This window comes from Rosa chinensis, chromosome 1 (assembly GCF_002994745.2).
Source record: "Rosa chinensis cultivar Old Blush chromosome 1, RchiOBHm-V2, whole genome shotgun sequence".
NCBI lineage: Eukaryota > Viridiplantae > Streptophyta > Magnoliopsida > Rosales > Rosaceae > Rosa > Rosa chinensis.
This window is the reverse complement of record NC_037088.1, coordinates 31,110,193-31,128,779: the sequence shown is the minus strand read 5'-3', so window position 1 is coordinate 31,128,779 and position 18,587 is coordinate 31,110,193. Positions and strand designations below refer to the sequence as shown.

Below are 18,587 nucleotides of genomic sequence, written 5' to 3'. Positions count from 1 at the left end.
AATTCAAATTCTGTAGACCCAAGCTGGGAGCTTGAGACTTGCCAGCAACTTCTTCTTTTGGCAAAATAGGAGGGATAGAGTTATTCCAGTAAAATTAGCACAATTTGCGAAAATATGTGTCCCAAGCACCAAAAGTAAAATCAGTTCAACATAGAATTGAAGATATTCGGCAAGCAATCTGATATAATGTAATTATGGGCAAAACCCGCAAACAAAAGATATACAAGCCCACAAATGTTCATTTCAAGGCCGAAATGGGCCAACCATGCATTCTTTTTCTTGAAATCTTGTTTTGGGTTTTGCTTCTTACTTCTTAGTGCAACCTTACCTTGTCCTACATCTCCAAACATGACTGAAATTGTCTTACTCATTAGAAGCTCATCCATATATTAATAATAGAGCCACTCAGAATAATGTTGGGTACTAAGCGAGTCCTTAAAGTACTACTGTAGACCAACTCATAACCAGGAATCCTAAGAGCAAGTTCATCCGTAGTCAAGAAATGTCAAGGTCGAAAAATCGAGGGGTCGACCAGTCAAGAAACTGTTCACTGTCACTGAATATGAGTTTCCACCCATTCAGTTTACCAATCAATACTGTTCATTATTTTATTTTTTAACTGTTCATTGAAAACAATTTTTTTGGGTGTGAGATGTTAGAAAAAATTGTAGGTATTTATAGAGAAATTTTTACAATTTTTTTTCTTACCGTTAAAACCCCATAAATACATATTAATTGTTTGCCGTTGGATGCTCTTCTTAATTGAAACCAATGACCCAGATTAAAGGACCGTTGGATTCAAAAATTATGTTCAGCCAACAGCTCCTGTGCACGTGTCCAAGCCTCGACCCCTTCTCTGTTGCTACACGACAAAAACTGCCACACACGCGTTACGGCTTCACCTGCGTCTTGCGTGTGTTCCACACTCTCGTCCTTCACGTCTCTCTCTGGGCGTCAGTGGCTGACGTCAGCCATGTGGGGAGCTCGAGACGAGCTGGTAGCAAACTTGACTAGGTAGGAAAATAGTCACGGGCTTGCCCTTTTTTTTAACCTGGGTCATGCAAAGCCAAAGCTTGGCTGGTCAAGCTTGGCCCGATGGAAGCAATTTTTTCATTCTAGCCTGTCAACACATCATCAAAATGACATGGCAGCTGGGCAATACCACACCGCTGCACTTGCTCTAATAAAATTACAACCAGTGAGATGAGAGCCATAGTCCTGCGTGGCCAACAGTGCTTTATAGGGCAGTGAAATAGTGAGTTTGTTTTGGGGCATAGATGCAGCAACTGATGCCTACTTAACTTGAGCTATACCAATACTCTCAAATAATTTAGGATATTTGATTGAAAGTTCAATGTCCCAAGGGAGACGACTCTCAAATCAAAACCACATGACCTTCAACACCATCTTCCAACACCTAATGAGGAGATTGTAACATCCCAACCCAGATTAATCGAAACGAATCCAGATTGAGGGTGAATTGGGATATTTCACCTAAAAACCATATTCATTCAAACAAAATGTCAAAATGAAATTAAACCACATCATCATATAGATCTTGTCGTCTAGTTTGAACAAGATACCTGAGTCAATTGAAAAGTACAAGAAACATTGGAAATGACCAGATGATTTGTGTGCTTGAATGCAAGTTACACGCAATAAGGGCACGGTCATCAAAGAAGTGGGAAATATTTGAACCCGAAATTATCGTACCACGGGAATTGAAAAGCCAACTACAATCCTTGGTTATGCCGATTACTAAGTCACAAACAATTTAACAAACAAAACCTAAAAATAGCACCAAACTATTTTTATGCCTGGCACGGAATAACCAAGCCTAAAATTGGTCAAGAAAACCACAAGTGAATGCGGAACCCCACAACCAAATGGTATGGACAATGGAAGTGGTTTGTGAAATTTGATTTTTGATTTTGAAAAATAAATTGAGAATTGAAAATTAAAGTAGCTAATAAAAATTGAGATAATAGAAACTAATCAAGAAATAGAAATTAGGTCACTAGGGTATCCTCCTAGCCAAGTTTAATGCACAAATATATTTCGACAATGGTCATTCAATTCATAGTGGCATCAAGAACCGTACCCAAGGCTTTTCAAGGCTCATGGGTCATTAGATTCCTTAAAGGGTATTCCTACTCAGGATCAAGGGTCGTAGAAACTCAATTGGGACAATCTAGAGCCTTGTTAGGGCCTCTAGTTGCACCAAAAGGCGAAGAGTCCTAGAATCAAGGTTCCCAAGCTAGCCAATACAGCAATCGAAATTGGTATTGTAACTAACCATGTTCTAAACAAGTGTTCTAGCCATAAATTAGAGAAGTGATTGGGTCCCCCTAACTTGTTCTAGACATGCTCATCTACACATTCAAGAGTTAATCAAGCTCCTAAGCATGCATCTAAGCCAAATATTATATAATAGAACATATGCCAAACACGAAATTGAAAACCATTAAATCAAAACATATTTATTACATTAAATCCATGCTAGGGCTCAAACCCTAGCTTCCTAAATAGACTACTCACAGCCCATCCACAAATCAACAACAATATTCATCAATTAAATAGGCAAAGGTGAAGAAGAGTGAAAAGTAACAAGAACAAGTCACAAATTGCTATGAAGCAATTATGACAAACCTTGATTTATGGCTTCCCACTATACCCAATCTTAAGTCTTGATGTAGATAAGATCCCTTGAAGCTCCTTGAAATCCTTTTGAGAAATTGATGAGGATTTGATAGAATTTTTGGTGAGGTGAATCTTAGTGAGGAAGAAAATAGATCTTGGTGATGAGGAAAATAAATCTTGGTGAGGAGAAGAAATGGTATGTTGGAGAAGAAGAGAGAGAGAGAGAGAGAGAGAGAGAGAGAGAGGGTAATGGGGTAGTCTTGGTGCGGCGCTGTAGCTGCTGTGAGAGAGAGTAGGGTTTGAATCAATATATATGCTGGTCTCCAGCCTACCGTTGACAAGAGAGAGAGAATATTAGGTGCCTTTCCTTGTCTGAAGAAAAATGGAGATAAGAAGAGGGTACGTGGCACTACATGAAAGGAAGAGCATGGATCGAAATTGGTTAGCAAGGCATAATTAAGCAAATGACCAATTGCTTAATTGATAGGCCAACACGTGTGCAGCATTCCAAGCCTTCTTTCTTTCTTTTTTTTCTTTTTCTTTTTTTTTCTTCTGTTCCACCTGCCTTACACCTACACGTGATGGGCAAAGCTGCACATGCAATTGTTTAATTAATCAAAGTGCAATTGCTTAATTAATCAAAGTGCAATTGCTTAATTAATCATTCAATTAGACTAGGCAAAAAGCCCGCGCGGTGCTGCGGGTATACTATTGATATCGGTGAATTTACATCGAAACTATGTTATAGATATATTACATATAGTAAAACTACATTGTATAATGTTGTACTTGGCCAGATTTCGAAATTTTACATTAAAACTTCATTATACATTGTTTTACTTGTCCCAAAAATCCGGATGCTTTCTAAATTCACCGAAACTATGTTATAGATATATTACATATAGTAAAACTACATTATACAATGTTGTACTTGGCCAGATTTCTAAATTATACATTAAAACTTCATTATACATTGTTTTACTTGTCCCAAAAATCCGGATGCTTTCTCAATTTCCTTTCACCTTCTAGCTCACTCCCTGACCAACTAAACAGCAGTTTTGAGTCGGCTTTTGTCTAAAACTTGCTTCGTCAAGTCATCCATTTCTTGCCTATCCCATTGCTTTTCATGCACCAACTCTTGAATTATAGCCTTAGAATGATCCGTTTCGGTGCTTTTACCAATGATATATTAGATGCATGCTGTTCTTCAAGATTGCAGATATGATTGAGTACTTGTAATTCTCTAGATGTGTTAAGACCCCAATTTGACTCACCCTTCCTTCCCTTATATGGTGCGACCTACAAAGATCAAAGGGTATCTGAGATTTCAATCTACCAGAAGGAGATATTGGGTAAATTAGCTTATGAGTCTATGCAAGTCAATTATGCACCGCCTTCTCAATCGTCAACTCTTGGTATGAACACGATTAAAAAGTCACATTCAATAGACTACAAAAAGAAAGAGAAAAAAAAAAAGGAAAAAAAGAATACCTGCAGCTCAATCAATGTTTCACGCTTAAGATCTTGCTTAACTAGATCGATAGAATCAATGATCTCGCAGCAAACTTTCAACTTACTGATAAACAGATTCTGCTTCTGTGAATTTGAAACCTCTTTGAAAGACAGATGAGGCTCCACTACCTCTGCTCCAACTGAAATGCTTGCTGGGAAAACAACTGAAGACACCCGTTTGACAACATTTAATTTGCTTGCAAGAGAACTCCCACCAATTGTTCATTGGAAACCACTGCCCAAATTAGGACTATTGTTGCCAGAATCACTCCCAGTGGAATGTAGTGACAGATTTTGGCTTGCGAGGTGAATTTGCTTAGAATTTGCTTAAGCATGGTGGAGTCCTACACAATCAGCGAACATTTAAGATGGATCAATTTTATAGGCGCAATCAAGCCAATACATTAATGAGAAGAAGAGAAAATGGTCAGATTAAAAATTGCTAATTACAACAGGATTTCAGGATTCTACTTTATCTACAACTTTTCATAACATTAACCTCTAATATCTCTTAGGCATATTAGCTAGGAAATAATCCATATATGTGCAGTGGACTCCAAACACAGTAGCTACCATGTCCAATAAAACGATCTAAACTAAGATAGTTAAAACTAATCTAAAGAATTTAACTGCAGAAGCAGTCACAGAGCAAGAAGAATGCTACTTAACAAATTCATCCTTTCCACTAGTATAAAGGAAGAGTACTACACCCACAAAGTGTTGGTCCATTCATTCTAATATAAACAACATGCCACTCTAAATCAGAAAGAACATACTAATATAAACAAACCTGGCAGGCAGCAAGAGTACTACACTCACAAAGGTGTTGGTCCATTCATTCTATGAACAAAATTGGCCAGCATCTTGAAATTCCAAGATCAAACCCTAAACAATAACACACTAATCAGAATTCCCAGAAACAACACAAAAAGCAAATCAACAATTATTCGAATATCAATGCCATAAAGAAAATGAAAGCAAAAATTTCTTCAATTTAGGTGTGGCATCCAAAACCACCTGGAGAATTGAACCCCAAGGGAACACAATCAATCAAAAAACTTCAAATTCCAATTCTAGGGTTTTCTGACTATGTCCTAGAAAGCAAATAATATCACACACAAATTTGGGATAGAAGTAAAGTTTTCTAGGAGTTAAAGGAAGTTTCTGATTCAGTCCACTCAACTCCAGTATTACCACTCTTTTCAACGTACTGGTTGTTATACTTGAAATCTAACTTCAATTTGTTCTTCCCATAGTTTCCATTTTCAAAACACTTTGTGCAAAGTACAAAATCACCATACCAATATGAGAATCATAGCAGATACATAAATCAATAAGCTTCAGGACAGAAAACTATGAACAAAATCAGAATGTCTGCCATAATTGGTACAAATCAACTTCTCTTTCTTCAACAACAAAAATAATAGCAGTTGAAAATCTATACCAATTGATATACTTGCATTTTCCTGGTGAGATGCAGCAATAAGAGACCATAGAGAAATCTAACCAAAACCCTGTTTCATAACTTACAACTTCAAAGAACTTAATCGTCTAGAGATCTCATAAAAAGAATCCTTGTCAAAAAATCTCTAAAGATTTAAAATTGGGCATGATTTCGCCGACAATTCTCATGCTAAATTCAACAAAAGTCTAGACATCAAGAACAATTACCAAAGAAGGTCTTCTTTGCTGAATCTATTTTTGCACAAAAAAAGAACATGCATCAAGTAAAAACCCAGAACCCACCCACCTAATTACCCTAATCAAAAGCAGCTGAAGAAAAGGAACAAAAGTAAAGCACTAATGATCTGACCACAATTACCATGATCAAAATCCAAATTCGCAAATCGCAAGCAACAAAGCTCCGTCTGATGCCAAAAAAGAATTACAAAACCCCCAGAAAAAAAAATGGTGAGAAAGAGCTTGCAAAGTTGCAAGAATAACAGAAATAGAAAAACAACACACCAATCACAAAACCACTCACCCAAACCACAAATCAAACCGGAAACAACTGCAAATATAGAGAACTACAAATCGGAAGTACTACACCCATGAAGTGTTGGAATAATAGTAGTTGAAAATCCATACCTATTGATATACCCGGTGAGTTGCAGCGGCAAAAGTCCATACCTATTGATGAATAACAACGCCCGGGAGCAGGAACTTACTGCTGAGTCACTTCTTCTTCCTCTAGTCCCTTCGCTCTCTCTCTCTCTCTCTTTGTGCAGAGGAAAGAAGTAGACCCTATATCTCACCATCAATCAATGTCTACCTCTATATTTCTGTAGAGCAAGGACGCACAGCCACGCAACAGTAATCGGTGGCAGGAGAAGCAAACAGCTGGCGACGACTCGGTGACATAGAAAACGTACAGGTGTTGGGGCAATTCGGTAATAGTAGACATGAGGCAGGGGCAGAATAGTCATAGAACTGTTCATTTCGTTTGTTGTCACTCCGTTTGCACTTTAGTATAGTTATAATAATAAGCAATTAATCATTTGATTAATTAAATTTTCTTTTATTCCTTCTTCTTCTTCTTTCTTCTTTCTTCTCTCTTCTCAATGCACTTCTGCAAATACTACCAGAGGTAATTGGATTCCGCTCCCTTGATGGCGTTGACCACAGTTGACCCGCATTGACAATTTCATCATTTTGTCAGAAATTCCAATTTTACTCAATTTTTGAGTCATTTTCTTTCAATTTCCGCAACTCCGCTTATTTTCTACAAGTAAATAAAAATGGATTAATTACATTGTAATTGACTTTAGGACTAACTAATTTATCGTGTTTTAGATATAATTACATGCATAAAAATGCGTGTAATCACCAGACCCACTGACTTCGCTTTCATCCACTAGGCCAAAAAAGCAAATAGACAACGGACCAAATTCGTTGTGTGATTTGGACGATCTCCGTTGTGTATCGGAGCGTTGTGTGATTAAAAATCGCACAACGGTGGAAACCCGTTGTGTGAATTACAAACAAACAACACTTATTTGGTTAAAACCGTTGTGCCTTCTCTCGGCAGATGGCAGCCACATTTGCCGCGCAGTCATGCTGCCCATGTCATTGGCATCATTCACACAACGAAAGTTATTTCTGAGCCGTTGTATGAAAGGCAATCAGACAATAGCATTTTATTTTCTCTGTTGTATGAGTTATCCTCACACTTCACTTTTGGAAATTTTATTGTTGTGTGTTAGTTTTAGATAACGTATTCTAGTTATTACAGTTATGTGATTGTAAATCAGACAACGTATGTTTGTTAGAACCGTTGCATGTTATATAAGGATTCATTGTGTGAACATCCAAATTGTTACTTCAGACAACATTATTAACATTAGAAATTATGTTGTGTGATAATCGTATTTTCTAGATTTTGTGCATTGATAATAATGCTCCATTTTACCTAATGAACAGTGACTAATTGTGTGAAGTTTACTATATTAGTGCTTGAAATCATTATCCAATGAACAATGATTAATATTTACGCCAAAAGCAATGTGATACATCAATAAAATTCCAATATATCCACCAAATATTGAATCCAAGTAACATGTCATTGCTATAAAGTTTCCTAGCTAGCTGAATTTACATGATGAAAGAAAATATATTTTGCTTCATTGCTTGGTATTCCATGCTTGATCACTTAGTGACTCTTTAGGCAACATTTCACTAGATATTCCCAAACCTGCAAACAGAATAAGCAAAATTCAAGGTTATGAAGGAATGATTCAAACTAATTAAAGCTAAAATAGAAGAAAACATTGCAAGGTAACATTACCAAGCCTTGTACACTAAGAGAAGCAAAGCTATAATATATGTGTAAGCATAACAAACAAATAATACAATTTGATCAAACAAACAAATAAGCATATATAACATGAAATCAGCATATGTAAACAACCCACTTACTCTATCATAGCTAAAAGTTTCAATTGATCAAACAAACAAACACGCATAACATGAAATCAGCAGATATAAACAACCTGATATTTTGACAGATAACAACTCTTAATAGCATGTGGCCTAAATTCCAGGCTAGTCAGTTTTGAGAGAGAGACCTGCAAATCAAAATCATCAGCCAAAATCACCCCAAAGATAAATGTAAGAGTTCACAAACAATCAAATCACTTACTCCTACAGCTAACAATGTTTAGCAGCCATAAAAAAAATGGATACAATTGTGCAATTGTAATTAGATCAAGACCATCAGCAAATTGTATAGCAGCAGATAACATATAAGTATCTAAAGTGCCTAAACCAAATACAGAATGCACACAACCTGTATAAGTGAAATACCTGAAGGAGAATCTGGCTTTTGGTTTTATGCCAATAAATCAAACTGAACGACTTCCACAAATGCAACTAGCTTTGAAAGCTTGCTCATATTTCCTTCCAGATCTCAGCAAGAACCTCACCTAAATGTCAGTCAAAGTTATTATTATCTAGTTTATAAGATTTAGCGGTTGTTGCAGCAACTAAAATAAGACATAAATGAAAAACTGATTTGCTATCTTTTTCTAGTGAAATTAATCTTACTTCATAAGCTCAACTTCAAACTCAAAACCAATTCAAATCAAGCAAAAACTAACTCTAACAGGTTCTTGCATTGTCTTCAGAGATAAAGACTTGAAAACTAATCACCCACAAACAACTTGCACAAACTGAAAAGAGAATGATCAAACTAAACTAATAAATAAAGAAGTTGAGATCTTTATCACTATGAGAAAGAACAAATAGATGCAAAAGGAAACATAAAGAACATGATAGTGATACTGTTTTCAGAAAATCCTGCAACAGACCTGTAACTTTGAAAAATCATAACTAATTATAGAAAAATCATTTTTAGGAGATTCCAAGTCTCAAATATTCTGTAACAAGTCCACTACAAATTCTCAGGAGAAAATAACTTCAAATTATTAACAGAAAATTACAGTTTTACAGAAACAGTTTATATAACTGTAGTTTCTGATTTTCCTCTCATATGTCTTAACTGTAGTTTCTGAAATAATTTATATAAGTGATAGTCCAATTTGATAAGTACAACCAAACTCATATATAGTTTTAAAGAAAAGTGAGAACTGAAAGACAAACTATCAAAGATCATGTATCAGTTCAGTTTGTCAAAACTCAAGCTATTTGGAAATATAAAATTGAAACAGAGTATGAGTTAATAACATTACAGAACTAAAAGCTTATTCCAATAGGCTTCTATAAGAACAGAGCTTAATCAAAGAGAGGCTAAAAGATATCCAGACGTGTATTTGAATATGAAGAGCTGCAAATCAATAGAAAGTAATCAAAGAATTGAGATTGAAATTCATAAGGCGTACCCTTTGTAAGCTTGATTTATATATTTCAATGAACAAACATGAGTACAAATAGATACAAGCCAAAGCTATCAGGTACAATTGTAACCAAACTAAACAAGTATAAGGGCCAAAGATAAGATATACTAGACTCTCTTCAGATCAGATGAGGCGGATCTAATTTCGCAAGAGGAGAATAGAATCCAGTGCTAGAATAAAATCGACATAGATCCAAGCAAATAAGCATCAAAACTATGAACCATATTACTAAGCAAATAAGCATCAAAATTGTGAACCAGAAACTATACAAAAACAAAAACGAATAGAACTAATGTATACCGCCAAGATATGTATGAAATGAAGCCAAACAGGTATTGAAGGTATATTCATCATCCATGCCGCGACCGCTTTAGTTAAAATTTCCACAACAGGGTCAGTTACCAATCAAAATCACAGTAAAAAATGAAAAACGAAAATCAAGAATGAAATTCATACTTTAAAGATACTAAAAACCTCTCACAAGACTCAAAATCATACAAGAATCAATAGATGAAAAAATACTGCAGAGCCATTCAAACAGAAATTCACATACACAAAAAAAAAAAAAAAAAAAAAATTCTACAAAGAACAAACCCTAACCTCGAGTTGTGAAGGCGAAGGCGACGAAGGTAATGGAGTCTAGGGTGGAAAATCTCGGGTCTTGGATGAGGATCGAACTTGTAACGGAGTCGCCGTCGCTCAACTACAGGGTCGCACCAGATCCTTTGGCCAAGCACTTCCGGCGTCACCGGAGACTTATCTGGATAAGTCATGGGGAGAGGCAGTGCCGCCGTCGAGTTCTGTCAAGGTTGATTTAGAAATCAAATTCACATAAAATCAAGCACATAATAACCTTTTCAAAAACCCCAAAACTTAATACAGATTTAGAAATCTAAGAATGAACAGATCGAAGAGAAAGGTTCCTAGTGACGCCGAGAACCAAATGTTCTGCTTTCGTGGGTGTTACGGGCTTTCTATTGGATTCTGTGTAGTCACGGATTCGAATGAAGAACTGAAATTGTAGTTTAGAGACAGGTGGCTTTTAAGAACTGGGACGATGCCCAGATTGTGGGGTGTTCGCTGGGGTTTTGATTGGATTTGGTGGAAGAAGGTGTCGGAGCCATTAAGTGGAGTTAGGGTTGATTTGCAGAGAGAAAAGTGAAATTGGGGACAATGAAAGCTTGAGAGAGAGAGATTCCTGATGTTGAAGGGGAGTCCAGGTTTCTGGAAAGAGTGAGACTTCGAGGAGAGGAGTGAAAACTGAAAAGACTCGAAGAAAAGCCCCTATTTTGTCCAAGTGTGGAAACGGCGCTATTCTGTCCAGTACATTAATAAAAATTTGCTCTTTTGGGGGGGGGGGGGGAGAGGGGAGGGATGCGTGGCATTTTGGGGCACATCCATCCCAATTTATCTTCCTCATATACACAACACAAAATAACAAACTGTTGTGTGATATTTTGCAAGTTACTCCTACAACAGATTTAACTATTCTGTTGTGTTATGTAGTACCAATTTGGAGCCAAGTTAGGAGGGAAATTTGCCGCTATTTTTTTTTTCATCCACACAACGAACTATTCTTGTAAGTGTTGTGCAATCACCTTCTACATAAAAACTTCAAAATTTTTATGGCCTTATACAACGTAAGGTTCTTAATTGTGTTGTATGATTGACTTTCCATCATCACACAACATCTTTTTTTTTTCGTTGTGTAAAAAGTGTTGTATATTGAGGTTATTGGCCTAGTGATCATAATCGGTGACCTCAGAAACAGAGAGTGATAGGATCACATCATTGAACAATAAATCCTTAGAAACTTAGCTGATATCGCTCACCAGTTTTAGAACACTGGAATCGGTTCGACAATAGCGAGAGGAGAGGAGAGAGTTCTAGATACAGCAAGAGAATCTCCCCCCTTCTCTCCTAGCTGGTCTAAACTTATATAGACATATTCAATGGCCAAGATGAAGGGGTGGTAAACAACAATCCAAATTCAGCCACTTAGATTTTCTTTATTTCAAATAAATTTTCTTAATTCTCAAATTTTTTTTTAAAAAAATCATAATGAATAGCTTAAGCATCTAAAAATTTCACATAAATTTTCATAGACTTGTCTCGATACAGACTTTAATATTGACTTACTAAGGGGGGTGTATTGTATATGGAATTAGTGGAACTTTTTAAGAAATCTATGGAATTTAAAAATCTAGGTGTATTCAATATAGACTTTCAGCAGTCCATGAAAGTCTTGAGGTATTCGATTAGGATTTTTAAAGACTTTATGAATTCCACCAAAATCTAGGTGTATTCATTTAGGACTTTTAAAAATGAATAAAAGTTCAGAGGTATTCAAAATTTCATTCATACTTATAGAATTAGAAAATCAAGGATAGTCATGGACTTTGTAGTGTTAACTATACATACCAAATTCCAATAATTTTCTAGCCACCAAACCAAAGATTTCAAAAAGTCTATCAAAGATTTCTTTTTTTTTTTTCTTTAATCTATCAAAGTTTTCTCTCTACGCGCAAAGAGGTTGGTTATCTATTATCTCTCTTTTTTGTTTCTTCTTATCTTTTCTCTAATCTTTCATGATATCAATATTTTTTGATACCCAACATGTTAATTGTAGAATGTGAATTTTTTTGTTTGTTCAATTGTGATACTTGGAACCCTAATAGCAATAAAAAATAATTTGTGAAACCCTAAGACCCAAATATTGTGGTCTACCCCTAAAACCTTGAATAGTGTTGCTTTGAAATACTGGGTTTTGTCTTATTAATTATTCTCATCTATTTGAATTTATATCATGGTTCAAGGAAAGCTTGAATAATTGAATTTCGATTGATTGATTATAGATCAAGACATTTATCAATATTTTTATGATATATGTTAATAGGTGAAAACAAAATTGATGAGAATAATTAATACCATAAACATCAAGTAATCTATATTGTATCTTTAAGTTGATTGGGAGATTAGAAATGAGAACAAAGTAGCTAGACAAAGTAATAATCATTCATTTGAGTCAAGTTCTACTAGAAGATACTTGACCATTGAAGAGGCAACGAGTTATTATCTTGCTTTGCATTTGGACTACATTGGTTGTGTTTTTTGTTTTTTATTTTTATTTTTATTTACTAGAAAATCTATAGAAGTCATTCATAATAAAGTATATAGATTTTCAAGAATCAATAAAAAGTCTGTTGAAAATCAATGGTTTTAAGAAATCAATAACAGTCTATCAACTTTTTAAAGAGTCTGTGGACTTTTTAAAAAGTCTGTCATTTAAAAAAGTCTGCATAAATCCAAATACAATACACCCCCCCTAAGTCCTCAAATTGGACATTATCACTCATCAAAATATCAGAAAAATTTGTCATGTGCATGATTAATAATTATCGAGATAATAAAACTAATCTCAAAAGCTTCATCTTAACTCTTTTAATTTTCCTAGGCTTACATAAATTAACTAATTGTAACTAATTATATAGTTTATGTCACAAATTTACAGGGTATTACAGAGATACGGTGATTAAGATAGAAATTTTATGCTCTTAAACGATTTTGTTTGTATTCAATTTGGGAAGATGAGCGCAATTTTATGTTTATTTTTTTATTTTCGATTTGTAGTCACTAAATAAAGTGTTTTTTTTTTTTAAAGGGCCGGTGCGGCTGCCCACAAGCCTTAATTAATGAAACTGTCTAAGAGCATTTAATAATTTTAGTCTAAGTTCACATTAACCTCTCTCTCTAGAAAACCCTAGAAAAAACGCTCTCTCTCAAGGAAAAATCTGTGGAGTAATCAAACGAGTTGAAGAACAAAAGGTGTTGCCAAACTTGGCAGTTAAGCAACCAACAACTGTTTACGTTAATCAAATTTATTAGTTCAAATACAACTGAAAAGTAAATTAAACTTTCTTTTTTTGAGGGTTGGAACTCGGTTTAATTGAGAGGCCGTTCCCTCACGCCTTTATTACAATCAGAAACATTCGAAAAACTCTGCAAGCTTATGATCAACCCATTGACCACTTATTCAAGATTAACAATGAAAAGCAAAGAAGTAAAACAATAGCAGTACTTTCGCTCGGGTTCACAATCTGATCACCTTTCTTCATATGATCCTGCTGCCTCATTGTAATGCTGCAGTTTCAATAAAACAATAATTAGTCATTGATCTGAACACGTGTCTAATAGTCTTGTTACCCGTACTAAACAAAGAAATCGTATGGCTTATTTGAAGAATATAATCAAGGTATGTACCATGTATTGCATTCCAGAAAGCAAAAAGGATATGAATGGCTTATTTGTTTCTCATTGGAGTCATTGGAGCGTATGAATACTCAAAGAGCCCATCCATACATCAAAGGTGAGAAACAAATAAGCTAAAAGTGGAAAACAAAGTACAATAAGTAATGAAACTTCTGAATTGAAGGGATAAGTCTAAAACTTTACCTGAAACAAAGGGCAGGGGTCACCACATCTTGATTGAATTACCGCTGGACAAATTTGATCGAATTCTTTTCTGTGAACTCCACAAGGTCTTGATCAGTTCGAATCAGGTGTTCAAAATCAGGTGACCTAGAAATCTCCAAGTCTTGGAGAGTAATCAATGACTTGAATCCTTCTGAGACCTGTTTCAATTCCTTACAATCATGTACCATCAGATGCTTGAGATTCATTATTGCCCCTTGTTCAACTGTCCATTCCTTCAAAGATAAATATTTTAAGTGTAAAACTTCTAGCTGTGGAAACCCTTCTGGAGAGCAAACCAGTTCACTAGACACGTATGATCCATCATCCAACTCAAGCATCTTTAATTTTGGCAATTTCTCCAGAGTAGCTATTGAATCTTTCTGCAGCATGGAGTCCTCCAAAACTAGCTTCTCGAGGTTTGGCGGGAATTCGTCTGCCCTAGGTAGCTTCTTTATTTTCCCGATTAAATGAAGCTTCTGAAGATTGACACAACCAGAAAGTTGCTCCAATGGAGGGAAGGGTTCAGCAATTTCGTGAGGCGCATATGGCTTCCTGAGCGACAATGATTGAAGGTTGCGCAGTGTAGTCACTGAGTTGAAAATGATCAACATTTCTGGACTTGATCTTGATTGTAAGCGTATTCCCAGTCGTCGCATATAACTCATCCTAACTAAACCCCTTGCCCATCTTCCACTACTTACACCTTTTAGGGTCTGTAATTGGGTCAAGCTGTCCAATTTTAAATTCCCTGATACACTCATGGAGTTAAAAAGCAGATGTCTCAAACGTCTTATCTTCCAAAGAACATCAGGGATCGCACTTGTAATTACACAATGTCTCAAATCTAATGTCTGTAAGTTCATCAATTTTCCAATCGATGATGGCATGTAGAGCATATCTGTTCTTCCCCTAAATCCAAGATACCTCAGCTGAGTTAAGTTCTCTAGTGCCTTATAATCTTGCTTACCATGATATTCAGTGCCAGTTACTTCTAGGACATTAAGTAACTTGGAATTCTTGTAAACAAAATCTATTTTCCGATCGACTTTATTGAAAAAATGAAGGGATCGTAAGTGGGGGGTGTGCTTTTCTAGGAATGCATAGTCATTGTATGTACCATGGACGGCAAGCCTTCGGGATTTGAATGACCGGGATGTTGATCCAACTCCTTTCCCAGAGTATATTTCAAGGAAATTGCCCTCCTTAGCCTTTGAGATAGAGAAGTCTCTGAGAACATCGTGGATACGGATGGCTTTAACTCTCCCTCTAGAGGTTCTCATTCCCACCAGGACCATGGACCTATTTATCAACTCATATATGCATTTTTCTGCGACGCCTTCTTCTGTGTCTTCTCCTTGTTGAGGTAAGAATCTTTCAGCAACCCACAAGCGTATCAACTCATTTTTCGGTATGCAAAAATCCTCTGGGAAAAGGCCCAAATGTTGAAAACATAACTTCAAGTGGAAGGGCAAATGATTGTAACTCAGGGCTAAAATTGTAGAAACACGATCTACATCATTCATGATGCTCCACCTGCTATTTCTAGACAAAATCTCCCATTCCTCCATGCTTTTCCCGGACATTAATCCTCCAAGCACCACCACTGCCAACGGCAAACCACGACATTTGTCTACCATCTCTCTTCCAAGTTTTTCCAACTCGAGAGGAAATTGAGCATGTTGTGGGAGTGCTTTCTTGCGCAACAATTCTAAGCTTTCATCTTCCGTTAGCAATCGTGGCTCATGGGGGTTAATGCACCCTGCATGTTTGGCAACCTCCCTGTTTCGGGTAGTAAGCATCACCTTGCTTCCCATCATTCCACCAGGAAATGCTTCTTTCAAATTATCCCAATCCTCCTTTTCCCATAGATCATCTAGTATCACAAGATAAGTCTTCTCTTTTAGCAAGTCGTGCACCTTAATTATCAAATCCTTCTCTTCTTCCTTCTCTGAACGGTCAATTTTCTTAGCACATATACCTTCAAGGATTCCGTACAGGATCTCTTTTTTCCTGTAATCTTTAGATACAGAAATGAATACTTTACAATCAAATTTGAGCTTGGTGTGACTGTACAACTTATTTGCAAGAGTGGTTTTGCCCAAACCACCCATACCGACAATAGACACCACACCATACCTCGGGTCCATACTAGATAGTAGTGCTATCAACACCTTTGTGTCTTCTACAAGATCAATGTAGTCATCCTCCTTCATTATTGCTGGTGGTTCTCTCCATGATCGCAGCCGCCTTTCATTGGCTTCATCCCTCTCTGGATTGTTTGGGGCAATGCCAAATCCGGCTTTCGCTTCAAAAAGCTCCTTAAGACTAGATTGAATTTTATCAACCTCCCCATTGAGATTGTGAAGACGGAATACCTTCAAACTAAAAAAACCTGGGGATTCTGAGTCATTGCGGTAAGTTTCAATTACATCTACAGCTTGGTAGCCCAGATCTCGTATTTGAGATAACCAACGGTTGTATGCTTCATTTCCACCTTGCTTGGCATCTGCATCCTTCACCACACCTTCGATCAGATTCAATTGCTTTACGAGGGTCTCCACTTTGTCCTTCACCCCCTTCAGAAGACGGGTTTCTTCAGCTAGCAAGTTTGTGAGCTTTTCCACCACAGCTAAAATTGATTCCGCCATAGCGCTATTCTCTTTTTTATTTTTCTTCTATTTTTTTCTTCTTCTTCTTCTTCTTCTTCTCTCTCTCTCTCTCTGGTCCGGAAATTACATCAATATGAACGCTCCGAATCAGAGCAGATAAACAAAAATACAGGTAAACCTGCGAGATATGTACCCATGGGCAAGGAAAACCAAATTCAGCTTTATACGGAACTAAAATAAAAGAAGAAACCAGGAATCCAGGATCTTGATACATACAATAGAAATAGCAGATCAAATTAGCTAGAAACTAAAAGTGCCAAGCTTGAAACTTACCGGAACTAGCTAGAATCCCATTCGACCTCAGAGGCAAGGCAAACCACCACTTCTGCTTAGCAAGCTGTAGATCGGCTCATTAGGACAACGGCACCTAGGCTTCACAAGGAAGCGCAGGTCTATTGATCTCGGAGATAGTTTAACAGAGTTTATGATCGGCCCATTAGGTCAACGGCACCAATCTGACAGCTGTATTAGCTCAACCTACGTCGCTGTTCTTTCCCTGGAGAGATGATTCCATTGTTTGGAGTTGTCCACCATACCAGTGTGAACATTGCAAATAACAAAAACTCTGTCTTACTGTAGAATATAGTATACAGTAATGAATGGAGTGGTGGAGACGACCAATTCACGTTGAATTTTATAAACTCTGACATCATACGTATTGTGTAATATAATATGCATGAGAGATAAGTCTAATGAATTAACAGCTGGCCACATGCAAATAGGAGTCATCAATTAGCCCTAACAGCTGGCCACTTGCAATTAGGAGTCATCAATTAGCCCTTACGCAGCGTAAGTTACACTCTAAGCGCATTTCAAGCCCGCCCGCCCGGCCCGTAAGGCTGAAGCTTGGCCTAGCCTTTACATTAGGGCAGTCGGCCTGACTCTTTTTCAAATAGAGTAGGGTAAGGGCTATAGAAATGAATTCCGGCTCATTTGAGCCCATAAGGACTAAGCTCGGTTCGGCCCTATACACTCGAACAAGCTCTAATAATTTTTTTTTTTCCTAAAAATTTCTCTTGGCCGAAAATATATGAGGTCAAGTTTGAGTACTGAACTAATCCAAGGACTATCTAGGATTAGTTTTGAAGGTCATAGTTCTACATTCATTGGGCTAGGGTTTTAGTTCTGAAATAGGGAGGATTTTCATTGTGTTTTATGCGATTATGGTTTGTTTTCTTGTTTGAGTTGTTATTTTCTTTAGCCTTGTCGATTTCTAAATTGAAAACAGAACTTCATATTGCTTTTGGATAATACTGTAATTAAATTGATATTTGTTTCTTTGCTGTTATTATGTATATGTCGAGTTGATCCTTGAATAGCATATGTAATTTGCAGGCACGTATGATGATGAAGAGGCTGCAGCCAGAGCTTATGATCTTACTGCCTTGAAATATTGAGGCCCTGGCATTCCGATTAATTTCCCTTTGAGATTCTCGTCATTGATTCACTAATTTTATTTCGTTGTTCTTGTTTCACATGGAAGCACATCCATGTTTGACCATTTCCGTCTTTCTTCCCTTTTGATTAATTGAGAATCATTTCTTTTTCTATTAAGTCTACTCTCAAGATGGAGAAAGAATGGCTGCAATTTGACAGGTTAGGTATTAGGTAACCTGAAGTCACTATGCACATCAATAATATTTAGTATAAATGCTAATATTTAAGTTAATATGAGTGTAGATTTAAGGAGGAATACAAAGTGGGAGCTCGTGAAAAGGAAAAAAGAGAGAACCCTCCGGTGGCACGCCCTCGTGGCGGCGTTGTCGGATTGGATGAGAGTGGATCTAGTATCCGGTTTTGAGTGGTCCTGGAATAATCTCAGTAGGAAGGGTGGCTGCTTGGTGCTTTTGCTGTTGAAAAGGAGAGGAGGCTCTGTCGAGGAGGATCAGAGCAGGTTCAGTGGTAAGGGGTGGGGTAGGGATCGATCTCACGGCGCGCGGTA

At 36.8% G+C, this 18,587-nt stretch overlaps 1 protein-coding gene and 1 long non-coding RNA gene across 4 annotated transcripts; both read right to left on the bottom strand.

Moving 5' to 3' along the window:
• Positions 1 to 3,671: 3,671 nt before the first annotated feature.
• Positions 3,672 to 6,418, bottom strand: LOC112178552. 3 transcript variants are annotated; one of them, XR_002927468.2, is made up of 4 exons: positions 5,336 to 5,582; positions 4,943 to 5,037; positions 4,132 to 4,496; positions 3,672 to 3,939 (listed from the first exon to the last, which is right to left on the bottom strand). It is a non-coding gene; the product is annotated as an uncharacterized LOC112178552 (long non-coding RNA). The 3 variants fall into 3 exon arrangements; XR_002927469.2 differs by having other exon boundaries at positions 5,347 to 5,582; XR_002927467.2 differs by lacking the exon at positions 5,336 to 5,582 and adding an exon at positions 6,241 to 6,418 and having other exon boundaries at positions 3,673 to 3,939.
• A 6,913-nt stretch (positions 6,419 to 13,331) lies between these two features.
• Positions 13,332 to 17,194, bottom strand: LOC112193397 (probable disease resistance protein At1g58602). The gene is made up of 3 exons (XM_024333545.2): positions 16,919 to 17,194; positions 13,956 to 16,763; positions 13,332 to 13,643 (listed from the first exon to the last, which is right to left on the bottom strand). The coding sequence occupies exon 2, from the start codon at positions 16,622 to 16,624 to the stop codon at positions 13,994 to 13,996; it is 2,631 nt and encodes an 876-aa protein (XP_024189313.1). The 5' UTR covers positions 16,625 to 16,763; positions 16,919 to 17,194; the 3' UTR covers positions 13,332 to 13,643; positions 13,956 to 13,993.
• Positions 17,195 to 18,587: the final 1,393 nt, after the last annotated feature.